The following is a 16,430-nucleotide window of genomic DNA, read 5'->3' as shown; positions in this document are numbered from 1 at the left end:
AAGCTGTATCTGCTTAACATGTTTCAAATGTTCATGTCTTGTGAATCAGTCATTGTCTTTCCAGAAACTTATCCTAGGAAAATAATCAACTAACATAACCTAAATATGTATATACAAAGGTCTTCATTGCAGTGTTATTTATAATAGTTAGAAAATTGTAAAATATTTCATTCATCTTAAAATACAAATGGTTAAATATATAATCATATAACATGATTATAGAGTCATTATAAATTATGGTTTAGAAAAATGTTAAGGACATTAAAAATCATTGTAATTAATATGAAGTGAATGAATAAGTTACAGATAGTATAATCAGCAAGATGTCAACTAGGTAAATTTGCATGTGTATATGCAGTACAACCAGAAAATGACTGGACAGAGATCATCAAAATGTTAATGGTGGTTATTTCTGGGTGAGATTACAGTTGATTTACTTTCTTCCTCTGTATTTCTGGACTGCTGAGTTTTCCACCATGAGCATATATTGGTTCGTAAATCTATATAAGATATAAAAAGATACCAAATGGTCTTCAATGAATCTTTGAGTTAACTTTCATGTGTATCATATGCTATAGTCTCAACTTATCAAAAATAGAAGACTTTTAAATAAACTTGTACTTATTTCAACCATATGATAGCATCTTAAAAATTAGCATTAAAATAAACTAGCAAAACCATCATGAGCATTGTTCCAGTAATATGTTGAAACAAAAGAAATGTTAATAGGATTATTTTTTCTCCCTTGTGATTTCAGCCCATGTAATTAAAAAAACTGGTGTTCCTTCTTTGCCTCAGATATCATTAAAACAAAAATTTGCCTGACTGCATAAATCCATTCTAAACATCACTTATTACATTTAACTAAGTCTACATAGGGCTTTCTTTTGTAAAGAACAAGAGCTTTCTACTTTTTTCTTCTTTTTATCTAACACTGTCTGATGCCACAATAGAATAATTGTAATCCATTATTTGTTCTCTAGAGAAAATAAAAGGAAATAAAAAGGTCAGTGTATAAAGCTTATTGATTGTTCATATTACCCCAAACCCACACAGTATTAATGTTAGTATCTATGAATATTTTATGGATAAAATCAGAGCATTATGTGCACACTAAAAATAATGAGAATGGAAATATTTCAATTTTGTGTGTATAGGAATTGCTAGTTTATCAAGAGTTATGCTCTTAAGCTATGATATTACAAACTCATATAGGCTTCCCTTGATTTGTGACAATAATGGTACTAATGCAAACAGATCTTGGGATTGAAATTATGTTTTGATGGATATTTTTTTGGACTTTTCCAAAAATCCTTCCATGTCTTTATAGAAGTATTTTGTAGAAGTCATACAAAGGATCTAGAGTAATTTTTTCTCTTTAACCACATTCCAATCAATAGCAAATCCTATTATTTCTACCTCAAAATGTGCCTTGGACTGACTTTTCTTATAATTAACTTGTAATTCCTCATTAAAAACTGATGAATGTTGCAATAGCTTCTTCACTGAGCTTCTGCTTGTACTCTTTCTTACTTCTGATATATTCATAGTACTAAAATTGTATTTTTAAGACATATTATCTGCTCATGTCATTTCAGTGCTGAAAACTACTTGAATGCCTATTGTGCTTCTAAGAAACTCTAATTTCTGACCAGTGTCTATAAAATCCTCCTTTTCAATCTCAGAACCTGCTTGTTTCCCCTTGCCTGCTGCTCTAGTCCCACTGGTCTCTTGATTTTTGTTACTTACAGATTTTTACACTTGGTGTCTCTTCTTTCTTTATCACTCCTTCCTCTGCCCTTCCAGCTTTACTTGCCCACATAATGCCTATTGAAAGTTACCTCTTCAGAGAAGCACTTCTTTATTCTCCCAAACTTAGTTGGTCTCTTTCCTTTGTTTTCCTTTTGCTTTATCCACTGGATTTTGACTACAATCAGTAATTATTTGCACATTTGAGTGTTAGAGTGAGGGGATGGCTCACCAATAATGACTGTAGTTTGGGACTGTGTAAGACTAGGATTATTTATGGGTTTATTTCACAAACATTAAAGTGCTGCATTGGGCCAAATGCTACCCTGGAAACTGACACTATTAGAGAGAAGCCACTGTCCTTTCTCTCATCCACAATCCCATAACTGAGACAACTCTGTAGGCAGAAAAATCACAGTATAATGGAAGTGCAGTAGTAGTAAACACAGACCTGGAAGAATTAAAGTTTTCTTCGACATCATAGGAGGATTCATAGAGGAAATAATGTTTCAGCTGGATTCTAAACCAGTTATTCAAGCTCTACTAGATTGCACAGCTACTGAGCAATAAATGACAGGATGTAACGCCTTAGAAGGTAGAAGGAAATTGGTAAAGACTGCAATAAAAATCATATACATTGTATATATTGAGGGAAATTTAATAGAAAATCATTTTAGTGTATTGATATTGATTCATACTTTGTGTTTTTTTTTTTTTTTCAATTTGAAAATCTCTTTTAAAGACTGCTCTTCATGATAATAAAACATTTTCCAGGGGACTGCTAAATAAAGCTTTCTTGAAATACACTTTATTGCTTTCTACCAATGACCCTGAAGTAATACAGAATTTACACTTCAGTGGTTGCAATGCTCAAACTTGACAGGTAGTCCATTGTGTTTGCTGATAAAAAGCATATGGTGTAGGACTAAGTGGTTTGTGCTTATTTAGTTTAGAAGAGAAAATCATTGATTTAACATTTTGATACCAACACCCAAAGCCTAAACAGTTAATTCTTAGTATTTTTATTATTATTGTCAAGGTCATTGTGTTTAAATAATATTTTTAAAAGATATATCTATCTACTTATGAGTATTATCTAAATTACCATAAAAATGGGGAATAAAGCTATTATCGGATATGGAGGTATTTTTTTAAGTGGTGCCTTCATTTTGTTATGCAAATGTTATCTATCTTTCTTTTGAAAACAAAGAGCCTGCCCAAAAGATTTTACAAAATGCTCTGATGGGTAGCTAAGTTTACTTCATTATTCTTTTCATGAAATGATTATTTTTAGTCTTAAATATTTAGTAAAATCCTTGAAATTCTTACTTTATGATATATTATTAGACTATTGGCCATCTTCGAGGTTGGAAGAGAACAGATTATAGTTTTTTGGTATGCATATGTCATGAGAATTTTGACAATGGACCTCTGACATGCAAACAAAATTTTAGGAGATTATATGCCCCCTTTCTTCCAGCCTTTAGGTATTTTTTCTGCTTCTGCCATTTCATCTATACTAGAAAGATACCCATTTTATAATAGACACTTATGGAATAAATGCACATCTCTCATCTAAGTATCTGTGTCTAGATACATCTAGTGTATCATCCTGTATATTTGGTGAATACCCATAGATCTCAAGCACTGGAATGAACACTTCAATTATATTATCACAGTGATTTACTTACCAGTGGCAAACTTCACTCTAGAATTTGTCTTTTTAGCTTTTTGAGGTGTTAGAAAATGGAAACAAGAATATATGAGCTTTAATTTAGAATTTAGAACCAATTTCAAGACCTTTTCAATAAATCAAAGTGATGTCTAGAAGACTGAAACACAAGGGGGAGTGATATCCAGGAATCTAATCTAATGCAGTGTACAAAAACATTCATGGCTGTGATATAGAGTACAATTAAGTGATTACTGTCAGCATTAAGATTTGGCTGTATAGACAATCATTATTTATTGATTTATTAAGCTAGTGTTTAATTGAGTGCCTATTGTGTTCAAGGGACCATTCTTAAAGCTGGAAATATTAATAGAACAGTGAACAAAACATTAAAAAATTTCAGTGGATTTTCATGTTCTTAGAAAATAAAAAGAATAAATTAATTAAATATGTAGTATGTCGAATGACGGTAATTGCTAAGAGAGGGTAGGGCAAGAAGATAAGAAGTATTTATGTATAGACGAAAGTCCTAATTTTTGGATAGGGCATCCAAGGAAGACCTAACTGAGGAGGTAGTATTTCAGTAAGGATCATAATGAATGGATAAGTGAGACATATGGTACCTGGAGGAAGAACTTCATGCTACTGGAATACCATGGCATACATCAGGCTCTTATTCCATATTGTTCTCATACCACTGACCTAGAACACTCAGATACTAACAAATATAATATCCATAGTTATATTTCATAAATAACCCTTCAGCAGATAAATGAAGCATTCAAAAAGGTACAGAACATTATTTACATGGTTATTTCTTATATTAACTTTTAATAAAATAAAAACATATACTCTCAAAAGGTTAGAAGGGAGAAGGTATTTCTATAGAAATCAGAAATAATGTCTTTTTCAAATAATAGCTTCTTTTCCTCTGAGTAGGTACCAAGTAGTGGGATTTTTAGATAAAATAATAGGTCTATTTTCAGTTTTTTGAGGCATCTTCACACTGTTTTCCATGGTTTAGTAGACAGCACTTTCATGATTGCAGTTAAGTTAGTGCAGAGTACATCTAGATTCAGTACTAAGAACATTTCTTTATTTAATTAATAGATAATTTGAATAGGCTACCAGCTTGAGATTGAAGTTACTATTAAATATCTGATATGTAGGAATTGGTTGTTTATTGACACAGAATTTCTCTGCTTTACATGTATGAGTAGATAACTAAAATTGGCCCTATTGAGTTATTGAGCATTAAAAATCTACAAACTAAAAGTCATGGCAATAATCATTTTCTTCTTAGAATAATTAGTTGCCATTTGATCTATTTCTCTTCCTTCTCTGTATAATTGTTTTATAAGTCCTGTGAATTTTATACTTCCATGTGTTTTTAATAATTTTTTATTTCAAAATGTGAGGGGGTACAATTGTTCTTGTTACATGGATGAATTGTATAATGCTGAAGTCAGAGCTTTTAGAGTGCCTGTCACCAGAATAGTGTATGTTGTACCTGATAGTTAAGTTTTTATCCCTTACCCTCCTCACCACCACCTTCTTAGTTTTCAGTGTCCTGTACACCACTTTATGAGCATGTGTACCTGACATTATTTCATTCATTTTCGTGGCTGAGTAGTATTCCATAGCATATATTAATGTATACCATATTTTCTTTAGCCACTCATCAATTCATGGACATTTAGTTTGATTCCATATCTTTGCAATTGTGAATTGTGCTGCAATAAACATTTGGGTACAGGTGTCCTTTTCATATAATAGCTTCTGAGTAGATACCAAGTAGTGGGATTGTTAGATAAAATAGTAGGTCTACTTTTAGTTCTTTAAGACATCTTCACACTGTTTTCCATAGAAGATATACTAATTTACAGTCTCACCAACAGTGTATAAGGGTTCCTTTTACACTGCATCTGTGCTAAGATGGCTCTAGTACATCAGAAGAAGCGCTTAGGTACCCCAGGTGGTGGCTGGGGCCCTGGAGCTCCCAGAGGACTCCTTATTTTCCACCACAGCAGAAGTCGATGGAGGTGCGAGGCTGGGCAGGGCTGGGCCAGGCACAAGTGTTGTCTTAGCAGGGGTCAAAGGTCAGCTCCCAGGCCAATGGGGAAAGCCACCAGGGAAGGGCTACAGCAGCCCCACCAAACCAAAATGTCTGCTCTTAGGGTTAGAGTGGTCCTGAGATTCACAGTCTGGTTGTCAAGAGTGGTTTTCACTGTTCTCCCTCCCCACTGCCCCATGAGTCTCCTTCCAGCATCTGGCCACAAGCAGCAGCCCAAACTAGCTGAGCTACTTTAAGCCACATGTCCATTTTATGAGATTTAACTTTTGTCTATATATAATATCTTTATCCAGTGTGCATGGATACATTTAGGAGAGCATAGGTAAGTGTTAATACATCACAATAGACTGAGAACCTGCCAGTAAATGAAAGAACTGTGGTACACCTTTTCACATTGTAGAGTTCTCATTCTCCTTCAGGTTACCTTGCTTAACTTACATTATTGCTGTATCATCTGATACATTGACTGAATGAAGGTGCCCATGTTAGCTTGCACATGAATATTAATATAACCTATTTCATTGATTGTTCTTTAGATTAAAAACAAATATACAGTCATGCACTGCATAATGGCATTTTGATCAATGATGAACTGCCTATGTGACTGTGGTCTTATAAGATTAAAATACCATATTTTTACTGTACCTTTTCTATGTTTAGATATGTTTAGACATACAAATACTTACCATTGTGTTACAGTTGACTACTGCATTCAGTACAGTGACATGCTATATAGGTTTGCAGCCTAGGAGCAGCAGGCTATACCATCTAGCTAAGGTGTGTAGTTGGCTATACCATCTAGGTTTGTGTAAGTATATTCTGTCATGTTCACATAACAAAAAAAATCTCTTAACAATGCATTTCTTAAAATGTGTTCTCATTATTAAGTGATACTTGACTGTATTCAGAATTTCAGATATTTCTCTTGTATCCCAATGGATTTCCTTGTGCACCCTGTGCCTTAGGTGCATTTCATTTTAGAATCTACTGCTTTGTAAGGGAGTAGTCTATGAAGGGTGTCGAGCAGGGACATGGCCATATGTGAATATTTGACCACGGATCCAGTTTAGCAGATCTATTGGGAAAGATCAAAAGCAAGAAGACCAGATGGGAGGATGTTTTATATTGTCTAGGACAGAAATGCAAGGGATGGCAGGAGGACAGGAGGGATGCTATGATAGAATAGATTTCAATATTCAATTCTTGGTGAATGATGGGAAGTAGTTACTAAGGAAAAAGAAGGAAGACTGACTTTCTGGTTCCTGACTAAAGCACAGGCTTTTGATGTTTAGAACAAAGGATGAATATTTACATGCTTTATGATTCCTTGTGGCTCTTTCAGAAAAAAAAAAAATCAGCTGTAGTGTTATTCTTTCCTGATACCATGTAATATTTGTATCAGTGTTTTCATTCATTCCACAAACATTCCCCTGGAACCTGGATCTGCTCTAGGCAATGATTCTTTCCAACTATCAGATAAGGTTATTCTCAGGCAGGCACTCAATTCTTATGAATATGATTTTCTCAAAATGGAAAGTAAATAATTTTCCATCAAAAGATTTTTAAAAAGGATAGTCTTCCTAATCATCAATGTTATATGAAAATGCAGGTGACTTGTATTATGTATCCTGTGTTTGCTTCATGGCTGTTGCATGTCTTGCCTTTAGCTGGGATGACAGCAGTTCAGTGAGCAGCGGCCTCAGTGACACCCTGGATAACATCAGCACTGACGACCTGAACACCACATCCTCAGTCAGCTCTTACTCCAACATCACCGTCCCGTCCAGGAAGAACACTCAGGTGAGAATCATCTCCTTCATTTTTCCAGTGCTTTGCCAATTTCTTCTCCCAAATTAGTTTATTAAGATGTAGAACAATCCCTTAATTCACAATAATTGCATAAACTGAATAAGGCAGAGCTAACATGGACTCCCTTTGCCACTCCTAGATCCTGGACTATCTTTATCATAGTCTTTCCTAAAGCTTCAACCCTCAGGAGATGCAAGAATGTACAACTCAGCCTATTTTCAATGATCAGAACCAACCTGTATATATTTTTTTTCTACTGATTATAACCTAACCCAGAAAGACCTGTATGTTGCCATATCTCTTTTATACAACACTGAAATATTTGTTTCAAATCTACCAATTATTTTAAAAGTCTAATTTTGAATATTTCTTAATTAATTTTATATTGATCTCTGAAATAAATTACTGGATCTCTTGTGAGTGACAAATCAAGAATAGACACTGCATAATTGGGTTTTATCTTGTCTCACTTTTCCTTGTTACATTTGACATAGAACATGTCTTCTTTTCTGGAGCATTTAATTGGGGATTTCCTGCACATATTTATTCTGACATTCTCTAATATGTGCAAGTGAGAATTACGTGGCTGAAATTAATAAAACTGAAGTGAAGATAGATTAAAAATAGAAGAGTTTTTAGAATTCTTTAGAAATATAAGTTAGCGTTATATTTTAACCAGTTATCTGAGAGTATACTCTATTGTCTTAATTTGCATTATATTGATTTTTATGCACAAATTTTTTCCATAATATTTTTCTTTCTAGCTGAAGACAGATTCAGAGAAACGTGCCACAACAGATGAGACCTGGGATAACACTGAGGAGCTGAAAAAAACAGAAGAGGACTTTGACAGCCATGGGGATGCTAGTGGCAAGTGGAAGAATGTCTCCTCTGGACTTCCTGAAGACCCTGAGAAGGCCGGGCAGAAAGCTTCCCTGTCCATTTCACAGACAGGCTCCTGGAGAAGAGGCATGTCCGCCCAAGGAGGGGCTTCATCTAGGCAGAAAGCTGGGACAAGTACGCTCAAGACTCCTGGTAGGCTTCTCGTTTGGCAGCTGTGATTCAAGTGTTTTAATTTATTGTTTCCATTTAAGTTTTATTTTCTTTAATAATAGCTTTTTTCAGATTATTTTTTATATAGTTAAATAGTTTTTCTATCTAATTTTCACATACTGTATCATGCAAGCCCAGGTAAATATTAACAATCTGGATATTCTCTAGAGAACACCCTCATGGTTGGGCCTACTTTGCCAGTTATTTCTGGTCAGGTGGAAATAAAATAAGGCTGTTAATTGAAAAGCCCGGTTTCTTTCGTTATGACTTTTTAAATAAAAGTTTGGAATCTTTATGCTGAGAATGCCACTGACTTTCACAATAAACGCTGAGCAAAAGAAGCAATAATGTTAATCTAATGAGATAGAATGCTAAAGATTTGAAATCTTTGTGAATTAGACTTTATGAAAGAAGACTGAAAGAATTCTGCAAAATTGTACCCTTCTTTTTTTCGGAAGACTCTCCCCCTATTTTTAAAATAGGGCCTCATTATAAATAGCGGTACCTAAAGTACTGATGTAACAGGATATTCCAAATATAATCATCCCACAGATAATCAAATGAATTACTTTTCTAGTACTTAGCTTGATATAGGACTAAGTGCTGTCCTTATAAAGGAAGAGAGTTGCAAGATATAAGACATTAAGAAATAGCAAAACTATGTGTTTTCATTTTATCTTTTCGATCTCTCATCACATTTCCTCTGACAGCTAAATTTTTGTAGCTGTGCAGTCAATCCTCTTCGATATGTTAGAGTTTATATCTAGAAGAATAAACATGAAGGCACTGAGGCAATATAAAGAAAGCCTTCACATTTTATACATTGTTTTAAGAAGTGTTATCATCATATCGAAATATGCAGGCACACATGTTTCTGTATTTCTCAATTAGGGAAAACCGATGATGGCAAAGCTTCTGAGAAAGGGAAAACTCCCCTGAAAGGATCATCTCTGCAGAGGTCTCCTTCAGATGCAGGAAAAAGCAGTGGCGACGAGGGGAAAAAGCCCCCCTCAGGCATCGGAAGATCGACTGCCACCAGCTCTTTTGGATTTAAGAAGCCAAGTGGAGTAGGGTCGTCTACTATGATCACTAGCAGCGGGGCGACCATCACAAGTGGTTCAGCAACACTGGGCAAAATCCCCAAATCTGCTGCCATCGGCGGGAAGTCAAATGCAGGGAGGAAAACGAGTCTGGACGGTTCACAGAACCAGGATGATGTTGTGCTGCACGTCAGCTCCAAGACCACCCTGCAGTACCGCAGCTTGCCCCGCCCTTCAAAATCCAGCACCAGCGGCATTCCTGGCCGGGGCGGCCACAGGTCCAGCACCAGCAGTATCGATTCCAACGTCAGCAGCAAGTCAGCTGGTGCCACCACCTCAAAACTGAGAGAACCCACGAAGATTGGGTCAGGTCGCTCAAGCCCTGTCACCGTCAACCAGACGGACAAGGAGAAGGAAAAGGTAGCAGTCTCAGATTCAGAGAGTGTTTCTTTGTCAGGTTCCCCCAAATCCAGCCCCACCTCTGCCAGCGCCTGTGGTGCACAAGGGCTCAGACAGCCAGGATCCAAGTACCCAGATATCGCATCACCTACGTTCCGAAGGTAAGGGTGTGTAAACTGATGCTGGAAAAACATAAAATTATATATGTTATATGCACATGTTATATATAAGTACATATATTTATATATCCTATATGTGTTCTAAGATACATATATGTTAGAGTCTTTTACAGTGCAGTGAGTTCTAAGAAGCTGATCCTATGAATACATAGTAAAAAAAAAATTATTCTCGTTTTGAGAAATGGTCACACTTCATGGTTTCACTATCATTGTGTATATATATGCCACACAGACACCATATAGGAGACTTAAAAGCAGATGGCAGTACCTAGATGTAGTGATGAAGCAAGGTATTAGCTTGTAAAATTTCCATTAATTTCCATCCCTCTTTCCACAATTAAAATTAAAACAAAATAGTCACTGTAGCTATTGGCATTCATTTCCAGTGTTTGTTATCTTGCTGCTCTTAATGAGTTGATGGTCATGAATGTAGATGAAGTTGTGTTCCTTGTAACTGATTGGACAGGAACATTAGACAGATTTATACAGTACTATATCTTGACATGTTAAAGAAAATCAAGGTATAATATGATTGACAGAATTTGAAAACATTTGGATGTTGTGTACAGGATAACAACTGAATAGTGGGCTAAGTTTTCTAATTCTTCCTCAGTTTTCTTTGACATGACACTGGTAAGCACCATGATTTGATTTCTACACTGGGTTGGGTTTGGTATTAAATATGTAAAGTTTTGCTCTAAGATATCATTGTTTTTAAATACTAATGTGTTTTTAAGTGATAGAAAAATATACACAGTTAAGAATTTGGGACAAATATCCCTAAATGTCTCTGGGTCTGTTTTCTCAACTGTAAAATGGTAGAGTATGTTCATTACATGATAGTATTTTTAACATTTGTTTTTATTCTGTTGACTAAATCCAAAATTTTGATATCTTGGAAATAAAAGATCTTGAAACATTTACTTTTACATTCAAGTAATCTCAGATACATGATTGCTTGAAAAACCTAGAGGTTATATTCCTCAGTGGAAATGTTAATCCTCAAGAATGATCTTTTTGAAACCTTGATTCTCATTGGAAAGAATAAAGTATGGTTTATAGAGAGAGTAAATACTTCCGTTGCTTAAGTAAAAGCCAAGAGTGCCCTCCTGTGGCCCATTACCTATGAAACAATTTCTCATATTCGTCATAAAATATTTCACTCTAGAAATATGTATTTCATTGTAACTTAATTAGTAATCATTATGCCATTACTTCATATCATTTTATTCCATATTTACATAAATTTTATTATATCATGTACTTCATTTACAAAACTAAAATGTTTTCTGAACTAAACTCCAAAATCTAACTGTACCAGTTATATTTCAAATCACTGTTTCAAATATGTATTTGACTAGCACTGGCAACTGGTATAAAACCCTTTGGCCTCTCCTGGGGAAAATGCAGACAAATTGACATGTTGCCGACAATGTCCAATATTGTTTCCAACCACGTACTCCGGACAGTCCCTCAGGCCACCAGATATTCAACATAACTTCTAAACCTTGCCTTAAGCATTCCTTTTAGATTTTTAATAAACTGTTTAAAAATTAAAGAAAAAAGAGAAAAAGTCCATTTAAGTATTGTCTATCGAATGCGTAGAAGTTGTTTCATTATAATGGTTCTGTAAATAGATAACAGCAAGTATGGTCAAACTATTCAACTTGAGTGAAAGAGTCTATAATCACTTAAATTGTGAAAGCCAGAGATTTTCATGTTTGACTGACTTTTGTTTTGCCCACTTCCCCCCTTTCCCCAGTAGCAGCCCAGTGCTAACTTACCCTTATGGTGATGGGAGAGATTTTCAGCACTTGATTTACAAGTCCAAGCGGATAAAGTTAATTAACATAGAGACGGGAAGTGCTTGGTAGTTCAGTACACCAAAGCACACTTGGCTCTGTGTACTGTAACCCTAAATATTAAATGTGGATATTAGTTTCTTGGAACAACTGAAGTTGTTATTTGTTTTTCTTTTAGGTTGTTTGGTGCCAAGGCAGGTGGCAAATCTGCCTCTGCACCTAATACTGAGGGTGTGAAATCCTCCTCAGTAATGCCCAGCCCTAGTACCACATTAGCGCGACAAGGCAGTCTGGAGTCACCGTCGTCCGGTACGGGCAGCATGGGCAGTGCTGGTGGGCTGAGTGGCAGCAGCAGCCCTCTCTTCAATAAACCCTCAGACTTAACTACAGATGTTATAAGCTTAAGTCACTCGTTGGCCTCCAGCCCAGCATCGGTTCACTCTTTCACATCAGGTGGCCTCGTGTGGGCTGCCAATCTGAGCAGTTCCTCTGCAGGCAGCAAGGACACTCCGAGCTACCAGTCCATGACTAGCCTCCATACAAGCTCTGAGTCCATTGACCTGCCCCTCAGCCACCATGGCTCCCTGTCGGGACTGACCACAGGCACTCACGAGGTTCAGAGCCTGCTCATGAGAACGGGTAGTGTGAGATCTACTCTCTCAGAAAGGTGAGCTTTCCTGGAGCCATTGATAAAGTCCTCTCCCCTCCTCCCTGCACTGTGCCTGACCTTACCCCACCCCATTAAATTCCCTTGATTTCAGTGTGAGTGCCACTGTGCAAAGGGATTTAAGATTGATGGGACTGGGCCTTTTATTTGCTCTTATTACCAAATTTGCAGAGGAATAAAACCATTAAGCATAGGCTGATTGGATAATCAAGTTTCTTAATAGGAATGCATACATTTATATTCAGTAGGCAATTTCAATAAAATTAAAAGAATGTATTTTGATATAGAATGAGGTCTTCTCAAGACATTTTAGTGATTTGGCTTAAGCTTCTAGGACAACACAACCTTCTTATGATAATTTAAGCATTTTTAAACACCAACTTTAAATGATTCTGAAATTATGCTCAGAGCAATATGTTAAATTTGTTTCATTTGTATTTCTATGAAAAAAAATAGCAAATGGATCACTGTGGAATCCTACTTGACCTGGAAAAAAATCAATTTTCAGCCATGAATTCTTAGAGAAAATTATAACACCAGTGCTATTTTTAATAGACCCCTTGAAAATTAATCATATTGCAAAGTGTTTCCCATTGATTTTATATATATGTATGTATATGTATATTTTTAATGAAAGTGGAGAACATAACAAGGCATTTCTTACCTAATATACTTACCAGAAAACATCATTGTTGACAAAATGACTCTAGATTAATTCTCCCAATATATCCTTTCTTGGAGGTATTGATACTGACTCTTAACCCCAGAAAAATGTCTTTAAACCACCACTTTTCCCCTGACAAACTTAATTCTATTTGTTTCTTGGAACAATGGCAGCTTTCAAAAATGGTCTTGGCCACATGTGAAAAGCACTACTGGTCACTGAAAATGCCTGATTTCTTTTCCTAAATTTTTTTTTCACTCTGACCTTGATGCTGACGTATCTTCTCTTCTCAAGGCCTCCAGCCTTACTTCCCAAATAATTTTTTAAAACAACAAATAAAGTCCTGATAGCCTAGAATCTTTCTATAGTGTACCAGTTGTCCCTTCATCTAAGATTTCTCACTCTGCTCTTCCCTATTTTTCTAACTTTTGTAAAATACAAAGCCCATGCCAATACATTGTTTCTGGACCACTTTACATCCCACTTGCCTAACAATGAATGAGACAGGGACCGCCATATAAATGGGACTGTCCCTTGACAAAATAACTTTACAGCTAACTAAAATATTAGTGCTCCATACTTGCTTTAGTGGACTGCTAATTGCAAAATAAGTTTTTCTTCATATACAAGAACTAGGTCAAGATAAGTAGCTGGGTGATAGCAACCAAAATATACCCATTTCCCTTTGGGTTTTGCTATTATATGCAGCATAACATAAAAATTAGTAAATGTTTGATTTTCCATCTAAGAAGTCAGTCTTCCTGTAGTATCTTAGATTCTAGTTTCAAGAATTTCAAAGTAAATGGGCATCCACACATGTCATTTATAAAACTTCTAACAAATTAAGTTATATTGAAAATATATTAACAACCTACAGTTTTAATGAATGTATCCAAATTATGTACTCACATGTGAGGAATCCAAATAACAAGTTGATAACCAAATCAAGCGTACTGCAAATAGGTCATCATTTATGAACCATACCATCCTGTAAAATACTGGTTATTTTCTAATTATAAAGATGACTGTAACAAGTTGACTATTTAGCCAATAACCTATTTCTTCAGCATTCAGACATTAAAGATTCATAAATATAGTCAAGTAACTACTTGTAACCAAGTAATCCTCAAATAAAAACTAGATACTAAGATTGATGAACTTTATAGCTATAATCAAAATGCAGTTTTAATTTTTTACTCCTATCTATATTTTAGCTGAAGTCAATATAAATTTTCACTATAGAAATACACTAAAAAATATGCAGTTACTTTTTTTAAGCAGATCTTTTTTATTGTTGTTGTTCAATCTTTGAAATAGGCCAATTTTACAAATGGAAATGTTCTAGTATTAAAATGACCAAATAAAGGCTTTTTAAAAATAAACTTAAAGCTAATTTTTAATAAAAGAAAATGCTACATCTTTGATTATTAAACTATATTTATGAATATTAAGCTGTGAAAAGTAAATATTAATAGCTTATAGATATAATATATAGTTTAAATATTAATTAGTTCCAGTAAATTATTGGACTGAAATAAATTTTCATATAAGAATTTATGCTTTTTCTTTACTTGAGAACAAAACTATAAGATATATTAGTTTCTCTGAATTCTTTTAAAGTACATTTAAGAAAGTTTGTAATCTATTGAAAAGAAAACTAGATTTAATCAATGATTCTGGCTTAATTTTAATTACTTGTTCAGCAGAATGTTGAGAATGCTAATAAGAAAATCACAAAGCCAAATCTGAAAGTGTATTGAACTGCAAATATTTAAGGCAGATTAGAGTTTTGCAATAGAGATGTATGTAAGTTCATGACTTACCTGTATATCTACAATTTTAGAATATTTTATTGATATTTATAGTTAAGTAGTAATGTTTCATACAGATTTTAATTTTTGCTTAAATTCTCCCTTAAACTGAATAAAATATAATAATAAAATAATACATACATACATACATATATATATTCTATAACAGTTTTCCCACTGTAGCTGCTCTAGGTCATTGGTAGCCTTTAAGCCATAACTAGCCCACATTTGTTTTGTTTTATATTGTAATTTGTGACCTAATCAAATTTTCTAAATGAGTTAAAGTAGTAACCAACTTTGCAAATTCCTAGTTTGTCTTTAAATGTTGCATCTGGCAACTCTGCTTCCACATTTCTTCCCAGCAACTATTGGCCCTGGGCAAACAGTGCCTATCCTCTTCAGACCATTGACTAAAATCCCTGCTACACTCATTTTTACTGCCTACTTTGCAATTGTTGGCCTATGAGTTTGCAACCCCTAGGGGGTTTGCAAAAAGTGGCTACATTATAAAATCATTAATATCCAGATTCAACTATGTTTCTACTTAGAGCTTTAAATTATATTAGTAAATTTAAATGTATTTTTTTTCATTAAACTCTAAATCATATAGATATATAATTTTTTATACAACTGGATAACACAGGCAAAAGAATGGCTATTTTTAATTTTATGTGCAACATTAAACTTTAATTTGAACACATGAAAGAGATACTCTTTAAAATGGCATATGACCACATAAATGCTTTAGCACATGTAGTTCATATTTGGTGGTTTTTCATATTTGCTTAATATAATTTGTTCATTTGTTTATCCACAGTACTGAGAAAACTTCTATAATCAAGGTATATACTGGAGCTGGCTGTTCCATAATATAGTGGTTATCTTATGTGGGCATCTCCAATAAAGTTAAAGTTGTGTAAAGCCTTTGGATGCTTTCTATCATGGTGCTAAATAATGGAGTAAACGTAGAAGAAAACATTTTAGCTTTGATTTTGAGTGATTACATTTCAAGTCAATATATTCTCATTCATGTTATATCATCCCCATTATGCATATCCTGTGTATTTAATTTTGAACATTTGAGATTCTAAAGGAAGAGAGCTATAATCCTGCAATTCAAATTAATTCTCCTCTTTGCTTATCTACATACCAGAGATTATAATAGAAATTCCTAGACTTGTCCCCCTTGGTTGTTGACATCCTCTTCCTCTATTTTTAGAGGCCATTTCTCATTTTCTCTACACAAATCTTTTCATCCCTTCTTATTACCAATTGGGAATTACTTAAAATAGAGATGATAAAATTTATAACCTTTTAAATACCTAATTTATGATTTCTAAAAGATGGCATAGCTTAATTTCATTAAAATACTTACATTATAAATAATTGTAATAAACATTTATTGAGAAATAAATATTTATTGAAAAATAAATGTTTATTCATTGAGAAATAAATATTTATTGGGAAATATTTATTAAGAAATAAATGTATATTTATTGAGAAATAAATGT

General features: G+C 34.3%; 1 protein-coding gene across 2 annotated transcripts in view; it reads left to right on the top strand.

The window, feature by feature from the left end:
• Positions 1 to 16,430, top strand: part of LOC105863359 (neuron navigator 3) — a 162,685-nt gene that overhangs the window by 62,224 nt on the left and 84,031 nt on the right. For both annotated transcript variants that reach the window (XM_076007150.1, XM_076007149.1), the window contains exons 5-8: positions 7,163 to 7,295; positions 8,069 to 8,339; positions 9,249 to 9,957; positions 11,956 to 12,444. In XM_076007150.1, coding sequence (XP_075863265.1) covers positions 7,163 to 7,295; positions 8,069 to 8,339; positions 9,249 to 9,957; positions 11,956 to 12,444 — 1,602 coding nt within the window. The remainder of the gene's footprint in view (positions 1 to 7,162; positions 7,296 to 8,068; positions 8,340 to 9,248; positions 9,958 to 11,955; positions 12,445 to 16,430) is intronic.

The sequence above is a fragment of the Microcebus murinus genome, chromosome 10 (genome assembly GCF_040939455.1).
Source record: "Microcebus murinus isolate Inina chromosome 10, M.murinus_Inina_mat1.0, whole genome shotgun sequence".
Classification (NCBI taxonomy): domain Eukaryota; kingdom Metazoa; phylum Chordata; class Mammalia; order Primates; family Cheirogaleidae; genus Microcebus; species Microcebus murinus.
This window is presented reverse-complemented; position numbering and strand designations above follow the sequence as displayed.